Source organism: Lampetra planeri, chromosome 5 (assembly GCF_965212315.1).
Source record: "Lampetra planeri chromosome 5, kcLamPlan1.2.h2, whole genome shotgun sequence".
NCBI lineage: Eukaryota > Metazoa > Chordata > Hyperoartia > Petromyzontiformes > Petromyzontidae > Lampetra > Lampetra planeri.
In genome coordinates, this window is record NC_136111.1 from 7,986,826 (window position 1) to 8,001,132 (window position 14,307).

At 46.2% G+C, this 14,307-nt stretch overlaps 1 protein-coding gene across 1 annotated transcript; it reads right to left on the reverse strand.

The window, feature by feature from the left end:
* Nucleotides 1-7,678: 7,678 nt before the first annotated feature.
* LOC144718777 (uncharacterized) lies at nt 7,679-14,289 on the reverse strand. The gene is made up of 4 exons (XM_078594309.1): nt 12,316-14,289; nt 9,754-9,873; nt 9,131-9,227; nt 7,679-8,594 (listed from the first exon to the last, which is right to left on the reverse strand). Exons 1-4 carry the CDS (start codon nt 12,369-12,371, stop codon nt 8,526-8,528), a joined length of 342 nt encoding a protein of 113 aa, XP_078450435.1. The 5' UTR covers nt 12,372-14,289; the 3' UTR covers nt 7,679-8,525.
* Nucleotides 14,290-14,307: the final 18 nt, after the last annotated feature.

The following is a 14,307-nucleotide window of genomic DNA, read 5'->3' on the forward strand; positions in this document are numbered from 1 at the left end:
ACAACGCAATGGCCGATCCACAAATACAAAGGAGACATCGCAGCGATACCCGTGCACTCCGCTGCTTCTGGAGCGGTTGACCACCTGAATGTGAGCTTGTAGTTGTTGCTCTGCATCGACATCAGGCATACGAAAGGAGAAGATGACTTCAACATAGCACTGCGTCTGTAATTAGCAGTTTTCTCGTGGTTTCACACCTTGTTAGGGACCGTAGCCGTGTTAAGACTCGTTTGACCAGTGCAACACAAGCACACTGTGCCAGGATAATCAACAGTTCGGCGTCCCCCTGCCAACATCCGCTAGCTCCGCCTTTGTCGACACAAAACAGCCATCTCCACCAACCTGTTGCTACAGATCGGCTTATGAACGCCATCTGTCGGACCTGCGAAGCAATGTGGGTTTTCCTCCATCGTGCTGTGTGTTTAATTATTATGTTTTCACCTTAACGTGTTTACTACTGTGAGGTTTTGTCTTGGCTTGCGATACAACACTTTTCTTTTAAGTCGATAGGATGGAAGAAATTGAACGTTTACAGAAAAGGATGTGCCGGTGGTGTTTTAAGTGTGTTGTTACAGTGGAACAACTAATTGCCTCCTGGTTGTTGAGCCATGTGCTTGGTGAAGGTGTCAGGGGCAGCACGGATTTAAGAGCCGCGTTAGTGTGCCTGGCTGGCAGCCACCTTTGCTCAGTCTTTTTATTGTTGTAAACTTATAGCGCCTCCAGTGTTGAAATGTATTTTCCCACCATCGTCATCCCCAATTACTGAGTTACAGACATCATCGTCGTCGTCATCATCATCGGTAAACTGAACAATTTCCTGTTGCGTTCCCATGACCACCGACTGATTTCTTGTCCCAGCGCCACATGAGCTGTCCAGCTGCATATGGACTCGACTTTCCCGCTCCATCTCCCTACCCAATCACACTCCCTCCCCACACCGTCACCTCCGCCCACCCTGTCCTCGACCCTCCATCGCTGGAGGGGAAACAATCTTTAAACAAAAACATTTACTGTGCGCTTTGGGTTGGGTGACATCATCCCAAAAAAAGATGTGATATGTTATAATAAAAATGTTTTGCCACCGTCGAGTTGAACTATGCGAGTGATGCCACTGCCCACTCGTGGCATTACAGCGTTCAGCCCGCGGCATCACGACGCGTTTCGTGTGCCGCCTGGTAAAGCGGCCAGGTTTATCAGCTCGTTGGTGCCGAATCTGGGCTGAGTGAGCCCACTGGCCCGGTCCACGTACGTGGGCCAGCTCGCTTCCCCCCCCCCCCCCTGGTCATGGGAACACGGTGGCGAGATGTTAACTACCTCGCCTGGTATGCAGGAGGTCATGGGTTCGATCCCCACCCTGATGCCTGTATATTTGGAGTTTGCATGTTCTCCCCTGTGGTTGCGTGGATTTTTCTCCAGGTCCTCCCGGTTTTTCCCTCCACATTTAGAAACGTGCGTTTAGAACATTTGGCTGCTTTAAATTTCCACATTATAAGCTACTTCGTTGAGTTATAATCTGTGGCCAGGTCGCTTCTGAAAAAGAGCACTATATACCTCAGTGGGTCTCACCTGGTCAAAAAAAAAAATAGTTTGTTTAGTTTACGGCAGCAATGACCCTGTTTGGCAGTGGTTTTTGCTTCGGGGAGAATAATGGCCATTCTGCGTTAAAATAGGACAGTTGTCTGAAATGTCAGACGATGCGTTGCATCCCAGTTTGTGAGGAATGCCATTAACAACGGCGGTTGGCAATGTGTTTTCAGTCAATATTTGTCGCTGAATGAAAGAATGAATCCGTAGAAAGCAAAGGTACGTTTCACCGCCAAACGATAACATTTAGGTCCGTCAACAAATAGGCCTTCTCGACCACAATGTTTTCCATCTGCATTGGCTTGAGCTGCTAAATATCAAAATGTTGGCGAACAAATGAAATAAATACACGATCGATGTATTTCAAAGAAACCTATAGATAAGTATGTTCATTTGTGAAGCATCCTAAATTTGTCACGCTTTTAAGACAATGATTGCAAAGCACTCCCCGCGTATCGACCGTCTGCTTTCAATGCCAGTGAGTGCGGTCGACACTTTATGGAAGTGGGCTAGCGCAAGAGGCGTGCCAGTCGCTCGGTGTTTCGGTGGACAGTTGAGGCACGAGGCTGAACAACTCCACCGATTCCAATAAAACATTTGTCCGGAATAAGCCAAGTTGACTTGAACTATTTCCCACGACGGAATGGTAATCCATCCACTGCCTCTGGTGCCATGTGATGGTTAATGATTTACACGGCATGTTTGCACCTTCATCCAAATTATAATCGTTTGGTAGAATCCGTCATGTGTGGCTTATTTCGGATTAAAATTTGAGTCCAAATGTATTTTCTTCGTAAGAAAGTTTTGGTCTATTACATGCACACTTTTAGCCGCCCTATAAATTTCCCGAACAACTTTTATGCAAATAAAACGTAAATCATTGGTGACGCGGTAAATACAACTATACCTTAATGAAATATACGGAACTAACGTTTCAGTTTGCGTTGGGCAATGATTTAACCGCAGTACGCAGCACGTGCTTCGTCGTTGATGATTCTTCAAAACCTCTAAAGATCCAAAACAGTACGGCCACTGCGACCGTGGACTAACACATTTTCAAAATATTGTGCGCTATTAAGATACTCGCATGAATAAATTACTTACTTTTTAATTGAAGGCCATTTAGATAACACGCCTCGTTTTAAAGTATTGCCCTTCGCCAGTGCATCGGCAATAGTAAAATAAAATTATTGCCTTATTTGCGCGGACAAGTAAAGGATATCAAAGCAACTTAATGTAGAGCAAAGCTACATTTTTTACACGACGTTTTCGCAATACAAATGTTGGAACAACTTTATTGCCATTCTCACCAGTTCCCCATTCCAGGCCTCGCAATGAATTGCTTAATCAATTGTTAAACTTGTATCTTTTTTATGTATATCTCGCTGACTCTAATTCAACAAATGCTCACAAAACATCTAACTGCTGTTTCCTTAAAAAAAAAATACCTACGTCACAAATATCTAAAATGAAATCCATAGCAATTGTGTCTACCACCGCTGGATGAAGGCCTCCCTCATGCCATCACCATCCCTCACGATCTCCAGTGCTGTTACCGTCCATCCCACTCCTACAGAACGAGCTGCTCCCATCACTCCATCTCCCCCGGTGGTTGTCCCCTCGGATGTGTTCTTTCCTTTGCAATTCCGCCACCCGTCTTATCCGTCGGCCATCATCCCACCTGGCGATGCGTCCTGCCCAAGCCCATTCACGTTTCTCATTTGCCCGTACGGCGTCTACGATGTTGTGTTTGGTGTATAGCGATGGTATTAAGTTTGTAAGACATCCTCGTTCAAAAGTGTGGCTGCCAGCTGCTCACGCCATGAGCTTGAGCGCAGGCCACCGTGGACACAGTGTTAATTGTGATGTGCAATGAGTGTTTGTGTTTTAAAGCAGTGAAGTCCGTGTACTATGAAACCGTGTTAGGGCTCGGGGGTAGGGAGGGGAGGGGGAAGTTGGGGGGGAAAGGTTTGGGGGTGAAGAGGCGTCCATTCGGAATTCTCAGAACAGGGTTGTCAAACGTGCGGGGGGCCTGCTGGCCTCATTAGAAGTGTGGGGTGGATGACACACCGAAAGGTCCACACAGACAGGTTCATGAACCCACTTGCTGTACTCCCTTCCGGCCTCCTCTTAGTGCAACAGGTTTGGGGGTTTAACCGATTGCACGATCCACCCTCATTCATAACGCATAGTCAGCGAAGGACCGTTGCGCCAAACGTGTGACCTCTTGCGACAGCATTCGCATCAACTGCTCTTGCTGCCATACCAGTGTCTCGAGTAATTTGTTTGATCCACATTAATCCATCTACTGCCTTTGGAAATTATCGGCCCCCGTATCTGTGGGTTTTTCTCTGGGTACTCTGCTTCCCTCCCTGCGTGCCAAAACCTTAATAAGCATTCGGTCAAATACAGCGCTGAAAAATAATATTGAGACTGATGTTGTCCTTGATGCATAGAGTACATTATTATCATTCTGCGAATATGCCATCAATGGCCCAAAGCATCTTGAGTTTGGGTTGCATCTAGATGCTTCATGAATCCAAATTATAAATTAATCGTGGCTTAAACTGGAAAAGTGTTCTTTGTAATTCTTCGTGCTTCTGGCTGGAGATGGCTCCTCTGAGGAGTAAATGTGGAAGAGTTTAACTGATGCGAACTGTGAATGGTGAAATCTCTTTGAGGCCATATAATGAGGCTCTACAATGTTCATTTATTGGTTAATGTGGCCCGCAGATCAATATGACTTTGACACCCCTGTTTTACAAGCGCACAGTAGCTGCGAGCGAACTCGATTAACCGTGGGCAGATTATCCTCGTTGCAGATGACCTTGCTTACAAGTAATTAGAATACATTTTTATGGTCATTCTGGTCCAAATACCAGCTGCTCGTCATCGAGGGTCTGCGGATTCGGAGCGCACGCGACCCGCAGACGTGTCGGAAAGTAAAACCGATTGCTTTCAAAAGCACAGCGAAAACAGACTATATACATATTCACCCCCCTATTCTACTTGGGTAAACATGAAATACTTTTGAATTCGCTTCACTTACACGCGCCGATCCTGCGCCGTGCGTACGTCAATCCTGCACCGATTCTGCACCGTACGTGCGCCGATCCTGTGCCGTACATGTCCTGATCTTGCGCCGTACGTGCGCCAGTCCGGCACGGCGACACAGGTTTGATCCAGTGCTTTGTGGGGCAGGGTTGGTGTATCGCACGGAGATTGTCCTTGTGCCTGAGGCAGTCCACGCATGGCGCCCGATCGGAAGAGGTGGATGTAGGAAGCAGTGCAATAAGTCGCTGGCCTGTCTGTACGGAATTTTTTTACTATTTTCACTTCCCCGACTTTGCTGGGTGTTCCAAAGTTTCTCGTATTGGAAGGAAAAAAAAGGAAAGGTTTTGGCTAAACTTCGACAGTAGGACCCACCAGAAATTCTTAAGAATCTCTGCGGCTTTTATTGCTACAAGAGCGTTATTATTTGTCTGATTCCATAACACTTTACCCAACTTTTAGCAACTTATGAAATCATCAGCCAGACACATGCCATTCCGCTACGTGTGGTATGGTTGAACGTCTCTCCTTCCTGGTGAGACAATGAACCGTCATGATTATGATTCAGGGTCGTCGATTCGGCTTAAAATATATTCTCTGTTTTTTATAACATTATGGTGAAGGATAGTGCCTTCTGTGGTGTCATGAACTCATTTACGTACATCAACGCGATTCAAAACACATCGATTTCTATGCACGTGATTGCATGCATGCGTGTACATCTTGGGCATCAGGATCGATATTAATCTGTGAGTCGATGCATTGTTCTATCCATAATTCTTAAACTTTGCCCAATGCAAGATCTGGTTCATCTGCTTTCCGCTGTCTTGTATCTGTAATGACTTCACACGGCGTTAATTCCAGTGGGCCTCTTTTGCCCGGTGTGGCATCCTTCCATGTACAGCACTGTTTGTAACGAATGTGAACCTCTTCCTATTTTTAATATAGACAGGCGAGTGGCATTGTGATCAGATTGTGAAACTAGTATTCGGAAGACTGCGGGTTTAAATAATGGTCGGACTTGACTCATCATCCATCCTTCTGTAGCGATTTAAAATGAGTGCAACCGCTTTGTGGAAAGCTAACAGTGGTCGTCATATAAAGGAAAACTTGGCTCTGCCATAGGAATGCGGAATTTCCATCGGGCTGTAAACAGGAGGATGTGTAATCTCACCTTACTCGTTTTAACGGGAAACCGCTTGATTTGATATAAGTTTTAGAAAGGCTGCTGGGCGATTGTAGAATGATAATAAAAGACAAATCCCACATTCACCCGCTCACTTCCACACCCACGTCTCAATTGTTATCCGAAATCATTCTGCCGAACATCAGCTGGCCAGCAGCTGACCCCTCAAAGTGTTGAGGCTTTGTTCACACCTGGTAAATGGAGATTCCAATTGGGCCAATTCCAAAGCAAGGGTGTGTCATTCCAAGTATTCCCCTCATCACGCTCCATACATCTGTAGAGTTCCTTTCAAACAATCTCATCCAATTACTTGGAAATAAAGAATTATCACATGCTTTAATTTATACTTGTCTCGTGAGCATAAGGATGGATTTTAATCTCTAAATCATTATCATCAGCCGTGATCATTCAACTGCTGGATGAAGGCCTTCCCTAGCCGTCGCCATCTCTTGATCTTGCAAATTAATCATTACGTGCCCGTTTTGCTATTGCAAAGAAGCCATTTTTGACCACTTGAAATTTTAAAATAAAATGTTCTAAACCAGCCTGTGAAGTCCAGGAATATATTCCCTCTTACACGAACAGCTCAGGAACAGCCATATTCAAGACTGGTCATGTCATCTTGGCACTGGGGGCGTGCTGATATTCCCGTTATGTTGAAAACAGCCCATTGCGTCCGCTTGTTATGAGGAATAGCGTGATGGTGTGACCACACCGCCAATGGCATCGTGTGACCCGACCGCAATATCTTGAGTTGCGTGCAATGAATTGAGATCAATGTGTGACTACGTTTGGTCGGTGACGTCAGGAGTGATCGTTTCGAAGGTGCAGTTGCGCTTCCAGTTTGTTCTTAGGGAGGGGGGGGGGGGGTTGTTGTACTAAACATCGTGTTGCCGCAGCGATTTACTTAACGTGGGCACGGCTCTTTCGTCTGTTTAGTAGCAAATCCGCCGTGTGTCGTTCAGAACCATGCGGTCTTTGTTGTGTTCCGCCTGAAATTGCCTTTCATCCGATGTTGCCAGCAACTTGCACCCGCGAAGTGACATTGAGACCATGGAATGAGCACAGGGCCTAACGCGGGACAGCACTTGGGCTGTGAGGCGGCATGGGGGATATGTCCAAAAGAAGGCCGCAATGCCGCCCGTTGGCCTGCATGTGGACGACTGTGATTGTTAGTCACTGGTCTTGCAAATGTTTAAACTGTGGCCTTGTATATTTTTGTTAGATTGTTTTTTCTATATATATACTGTCAGTATATTTACCGTTTTACTAGTGTCCTTGTGGAAAGCTCCTCTCGGATAGCAAGCTACGTTGATGTATAAACACTCGAGGAAAGCTCACGACAGCAAGTGAATCAGCACGTGCTGTGACATTTTGACTACCGCAAGGAGATATATCGTAGTAGGAATTGGGCGAGGTTTTTCCGTGTTATTGTGGCTGGCTTCAGTCGGCAGCCGTGAAAGGTTTACGTGGAAATGCGCTTTATGCTTTGGCATATTTTCGCTAAGGTTTTGCAGCAAACAAAAAAAAATCGGCAAAAAACACCCTCTACTTTTTTTTACACAATTCATGAATATCGGGCCCTCCCACGGACTCAACCCACGCGTGTGCTTTCCACGGGTGCCAGCAAGCATCAACTTCAAGCTTAGGCATTATGGCTTGAGTGTGCATTACTTGGTACAATACATTCCATCATTGTTAATGTTTGTAGTCACAGGCTTCCGATGTGTGCGAGTGTAAAACGCGTGTAGACTGTGTTCAGATATAGACAATGTATTATTGCTATTGTTTCTCTAACCAGTGCTTTGTTCATCATTTCTTTGTAATCTTTGTACGAAATAAACACGTGCAAAAATGTATGAGGTTTTAAATGTTTATTTATATTTTAATGTTTAGCTTTCGTCTGCGTTTAGCTGATGAACATTCTGGAAGAAAACACAAAAATGTCACGCAGCTTTGTCTTGATGCTACTTAAATAGCGATTTTTCAATCGAATCATGACCTCTTATCGTGACGAGGTAGAGCGAATTATTTCATGCTTAACGTAATGTGCAAATCAATAAATACGGTACTTAGTTCATAAATAAAATGCTCAAACAATTTAAATATAGCATCTATATCATGACATCTCAAGATACTTGTCCGACATGAAATTAATCACAGTTGGGCGGGGTGGGGGGGGAGCGAACCTCATGCCAAGCACTAACAACAAACGAGCCCCAGGGCAGCCAGGGCAGTACCAATGAGTCCTAGGGCACCCTCGGGGTGCCGTGATACCTTCCAACCCACTTCAGGACATTCACAAGGAGGTGTCACGTGTGACATCGTCTTGCGGTGGATTTTCCTTGGCGCACGGCGACGTCACACTGATCTCACACTGCTCATTGCGAAAGTTCCAAATGTCAACCTCTTCATGTCGTCAACACATGATGCAGAGGGCAACGCAATTGTTGGAGGCAAAAATGGGGCGAAACAAATATAACATGAATAGGTAGTTGAAGTTGTCGTCGTTCATCTGCCGTCTTCGAATGAACCACAATGCCGTCCGGTGGCGTCGCCGTCGAGTGTGCAGGCGGTGCAACTGCGCTCAGACCCAGGCGCCGGGCTGCAAAGAGTGGGGCGGAATATTGCACGGGATGCCCCATTGTCGTTCCTTGCACCAGGGGCCCGTGCCAACCACACGCTACGCCACCGACAGCCGCCATCATTTCTTTGGCCTCCAGTCGAAGAGCGGTGCCGCCGTGTAGACTCCCACCACCCAGCTGAACAGCGACTGGAATGAAGAGGGTGGCAAAGATTTCCAATTGAGTGAGCGAGAGTTAACGCCGATAACTCGCCGTCTGACGATGTAATGCTCCCCCTCTCCACCGGCCCACCCCCACCCACCACATCGTGATGGCCTTAATAGATGCTTACTGAAGAGTTGTAAAGGGAATATGTACCATGCTGTCTCCATTAATAATAATTGATGTTATTTGTTTATTCACGAAAGCCTTACCAAGTCCCAATACCATGTTGATGGCTGGTGCTGATTGCATTAGGACGTTTGGCCAATTCCATGAATGTGAGTTTGGCTTCATGTCGTAGGGAACTGGGGAACCCGGAGAAAACCTACTGCTCGGCACTGCCATCCGAAGGCCACAACCTCACAGCGCAACGCCAAAAACACCTGGCAAGCCCCGGTGATGGTCACCACCGGTCCAAAAAACTAACAAGGATGAAACCTCCGTCTGAGCACTGATGGGCTTGACCATCGTTTTATGGTTTGGTGTAGGTTGCAGGACGATGGGAACCCAGGTGACGTTTTACCTGCAGAATCCGGTTGCAGGAGGAGGGCAGCAGCAGGAGCGTCCCTTGGGAAATCACGGAACATGGGACACATGGGGCAGCCCTGACACCACACGTCCTAGCGGGGGAAAGAGTCATGCACAAGTTAGGCCCGCGTTACACATACAATGTGGATGTATACATCGTGTCTTAATGCCATGACATCGCACCTTAGCCAGGCCCGGATTTGCTAATGTCATTTGTAACTTTCATCCTTAACCATGTATCGATAGTTAAGATTTTTATTTTACTGAGGGACGTTGTGTTGTCTCGGTGTAATCTGGAACTGTTTTGTTTTGCTACCTTGGCCAAGATTGCATTTGGTCTTGAAAATTTTACAGGAATTGATATGCTTATGCAATTTGTACTTTAGTGTTTTATTTATTATTTTCATTTAGTGAGTTGCTTAGTTTTCATGTCCTTTACACTCCTATCGTTTTTGTATTGGTTCTTTGGTAACTTTCTGATCCGCCCCAACTGGACATCTGTGAAAAAGAGCTGCATAGCTCATTGGATTCTTCCAGTCTAAATAAAGATTCTGATTCAGAGGCCCCTGTTACAATGCAGTGTGGATGTGTGTATATATAAATGCCACCGCATCTCACCTCCTTAGCTTGCACTCCTTGTGAAAGTCATCTCCCAGCCCCCGCAGGAGCAAGGCTATCAGACTCAGGTGCGAAGACTCCGAGGAGCTCGGCTCGTCATCTCCCGTCGACGTCAAGGACCTGGGGAGGGAGGGGAGAGAGGGAGGGGAGAGGCAATGGAGAGAAAATAAGGAAGGAGTAAGGGTTGACGAATTTACATAACGGATGCTAATGGTATGAAATCATACGAACGATTTGAACTTGTAATTGACCGCACAGTATTTGCTCGCTCTTGCAGAGAGAAAGAGGACGACTCAAGAGGCACAAGGAGGAGCCGCAGGCAAGCGGGAGAGGCAGCAGCCAGGCACCAAGTTTTCCCTTCCTCTCCCAAACTCTGCAGTCCTCTATGCATGAAGGTGGTATTGGCCAATTATAGTTAATTACCCAAGCATCCCATTGCAGCAGATAACCTCGTGCAAGGGTCTTCCTTCACCTTTTTAAATTAACTTGAATTGGAAAGTTGAACACGTCAGCTTTCGCGATCAATATTATCCATAAGAGGATTTTTGGTGAGATCGTGTAAATATAAATGTGTCGTTAAACCCACCACTACCCGACACAGCCAATTAGTAATTTTTTTCATGTAAAAAAGACATGCAAATTCGTTACTAGTTCAACACGCCGGCGTGTTGGCGAGTAAATCCACAACATTTACAATTCGAGTACGACGTTTCGCCGGTAATTACAACCAGCCTCCATCGTGAATTGGAAAGTCATGAAAAGTTTCCACTTAGATGCATTCCAACTGGAATTCTAAGGACCCGTATGTGTGTGTTTACACACACTTCTCGAGAGAGAAAAAAACATCTCACACGCATCCTTTTCCTCTGTGGCTCGTTCTCAGCATCTGAAGCAATACCAGCAGGGGCCACCAAAGGGCAAGGTTTCACCGACTACGCAGTAACAATCGATTAGACTGGAGTACAATGTCGTTCTGTCATTATTGTGCACAGGGTACGGCCATCGATTGTCATCAATTTGCGTTACTCACAAAGTGAGTGCTGCGTGTCACGCCGCGCGATTTATATGCAAGGAAATGCAAATGTGTTATCTCGGTGAATGGAACGCATGAGATGGGAAAAGTCCGATACAGAACAAAGGATAGAGAGCATAAACGAGACATAATACAAACGAGACAATACAAACGAGACAGACAATACAAACGAGACAATACAAACGAGACGGACAATACAAACGAGACAATACAAACGAGACAATACAAACGAGAAAGAATACAAACGAGACAATACAAACGAGACAATGCAAACGAGAAAGAATACAAACGAGACAATACAAACGAGAGAGACAATACAAACGAGACAATACAAACGAGACAATACAAACGAGACATAATACAAACGAGACAATACAAACAAGACAATACAAACGAGAAAGACAATACAAACGAGACAATACAAACAAGACAATACAAACGAGAAAGACAATACAAACGAGATAATACAAACGAGAGAGACAATACAAACGAGACAATACAAACGAGACGGACAATACAAACGAGACAATACAAACGAGATAATACAAACGAGAAAGACAATACAAACGAGTCAGACAATACAATCGAGAAAGAATACAAACGAGACAATACAAACGAGAGAGACAATACAAACGAGACAATACAAACGAGAGAGACAATACAAACGAGACAATACAAACGAGACAATACAAACGAGACATAATACAAACGAGACAATATAAAAAAGACAATACAAACGAGAAAGACAATACAAACGAGACAATACAAACAAGACAATACAAACGAGAAAGACAATACAAACGAGATAATACAAACGAGAGAGACAATACAAACGAGACAATACAAACGAGACGGACAATACAAACGAGACATAATACAAACGAGGCAATACAAACGAGACAGACAATACAAACGAGTCAGACAATACAAACGAGAACGCACAAACTAGATAGACGCTGCACACGGGGGGACGGTGCAGGCGAGAAGGATTGATAAACCGGCTGTTGCCCCACGTGAGTTTGATGACAAAAAAAATACTATCAATTTACGATTGCTTTGGGTTACGTTTTTTTCTCTCCATTAACACTGCGGTACAGTGTGTCACCTGATAAAGCCTATGGCATTTATTGAGACGTTGCCGTGCAGACAGACGCGAGCTCTACTCTACAGCATGAATTACACTCGTCGTCATTATACTTAAGCCTGAGTGACACCAAACAAAGCCATTCGCGTTGATGAAGATGATCTTTACATCTCATCGCATCCATCCGCCCAGCAGTGTAAACCGGTACATCGCAGCCAATCGGCGGGTCACGTGCGGTCAGGTAAATCGTGGAAGAGTAGGCCAAACATCCCTCCTCTCTAGACTCGAGCTCTTGTCAAGTGAAGGAGGCCCTTCCACCAGCAGTGGTCCGAGGAAGCAATTGCAAGGCTGCGCCTTTACCTCCGTATAACTTTGTTTCACCAAAAAAATATTGAATTCCAGAACTGATTAAGTGTAAAACTTGTTCGACGAAGTGAGGACTCACCTGCCAGCAAAGAGCGTAGTTTTCCCAAAGCCTTGGTCAAGTTGATTGAGAGACATCTTAACCCTACAGTTCGCAGTGTGTGTATATTTAGAAATACTTCTTATTTTCTGCCACGCTTAAACAGAGGCAGCGATTTGTTTTGTTCACGGACGATACTGAAGCAGCTTGGCAGCCTCTCGGTCTATATATGCACACACCTGTGTCACCTGGGTCACCTGGGTGTGTCACGCGCGTGACGCGTCGCAGAGTCTCGTTGGGCGTTGGGTTTTTTCTCTTTTCTTTCAGCATCTCCTGGCAGATGAGAAAGCAAGAGAGAATCATGCGAAAGCCCAATCCACCACCACCATCAGCCTCAGCAGCAGCAAGCAGGGCAGCACTTCTAAAGGGGCCGGACTTGCTGTGTGCCGTGTAGCAAAGGTTGGAGGACATTGCCCTGTGCGAAACTCGGTTTATAGACAGAGGGTTTTACGACTTTAGACATTATAGCCTCTCTCTCTCCGGTGAGGAGAGGGGTGGCGGTCCTCACCTTTGACCACAGACAAACTCTTGTTGTCACCAGCGACGTAAAGTCGTGAGCCGCAACGATCGGTGTTGCTTGTAATGATGATGCGTCGTCGTCGTTATAATCATAGACCCAGGGGAGATCGAAAAACAGAAAATAACAAGAAGAGCATGTGCTTTTGTTTGCGAAGGGTGAACACGAGAGGGTCGTCCTTAATGAATAAGTTCACGAAGCAGTCACTTTAAAGAGCCGACCCCTTCACCCAGTTGCTTTGGGGGTGATCGACACTGCGCCAACGAACCCGGCGACCAGAGTTCGATTCCCCGCCCACGGCCACCAGCATCGTTGACGAATATATCCGAAGCGGTCCTGACCGAACCCCCTTAGGTCGAGTCCCGTCTTAAATGTGTAAACATCAACACTGGGGAGACAAAGGCGGCCGGGCGTGGTTGTTAAGCCACACACCCCCTCGTAGTGCCGTGCCGACCTACAGAACTTGCTTCAACAGTCTATTTCAGATGTTACGGGGTGGGGGGGCAGGAGATATTTGTCTGTTACGCCTTGCCCATTTTCCAAGGTGGCCCGTTTGTAAATCCGCTGCTGCGTGAGGGTTTCCCTACGCTGTGCGGAGCATGAGGTGGTGTGGGGTAATTTCGCCATACTTCACCCACGTTTGTCATTGCAGGCTGGTGAAACCTTGCCGCACATTATTACGGGTGGAACGATGCATGCCATGGATCGACCGATTTGATACGGAGATTGGCCAAACATCCAAATTGTTAGCAAGACCCTCGTTAAAAAAAAAAAAGATTCTTGAGACTCCGTCAGCCTATCCTGGGTAAAACGAACGGGCATTGCTATCATTGTTACAAGTCGTTGCCCATAGCCAACGAAGGTCTGGCTTTTCCACCGTCGGGAGGGGTAGAATTTCTCACCAATGGCTCGGGAGGCTGAATGTTGTCGTATGGCCATGTGCCTCCCGAGGGCCCCCCAAGGCCATTCGTTGCGCTGAGCGTCACTGCTGACGTTTTCGACCGATGGCAGCGGTGGGGGGTTTCTCTCTGAACGCAAAGTCGAAAGGTGACGAGCGCACACGTGTAGACGTAAACAAGGTAAACCCGTCACTCCACGTGTAGTAGAAGCAAAATAAGATGTTCGTTCACATTTTTATAGCGTGACACCACGCGACAGGTGACTTGCTGGATGGGCTCAAGAGTTCGGGGACATTTTTTGAGCTGAGCTGAATTTGAGTCTTGCGGTGGCTGGACATGCGGGTTGCATGAATATAACTGCACACGCACAGATGCATTTGACCGCCACAAGCGATATGAATTACTAAACACCAGAGGTGTGGACTCGAGTCATGTGACTTGGACTCGAGTCAGACTCGAGTCATGAATTTGATGACTTGCGACTCGACTTGGACTTGCATAACAATGACTTTGTCCCACCTATGAGATGTGGACTCGAGTCATGTGACTTGGACTCGA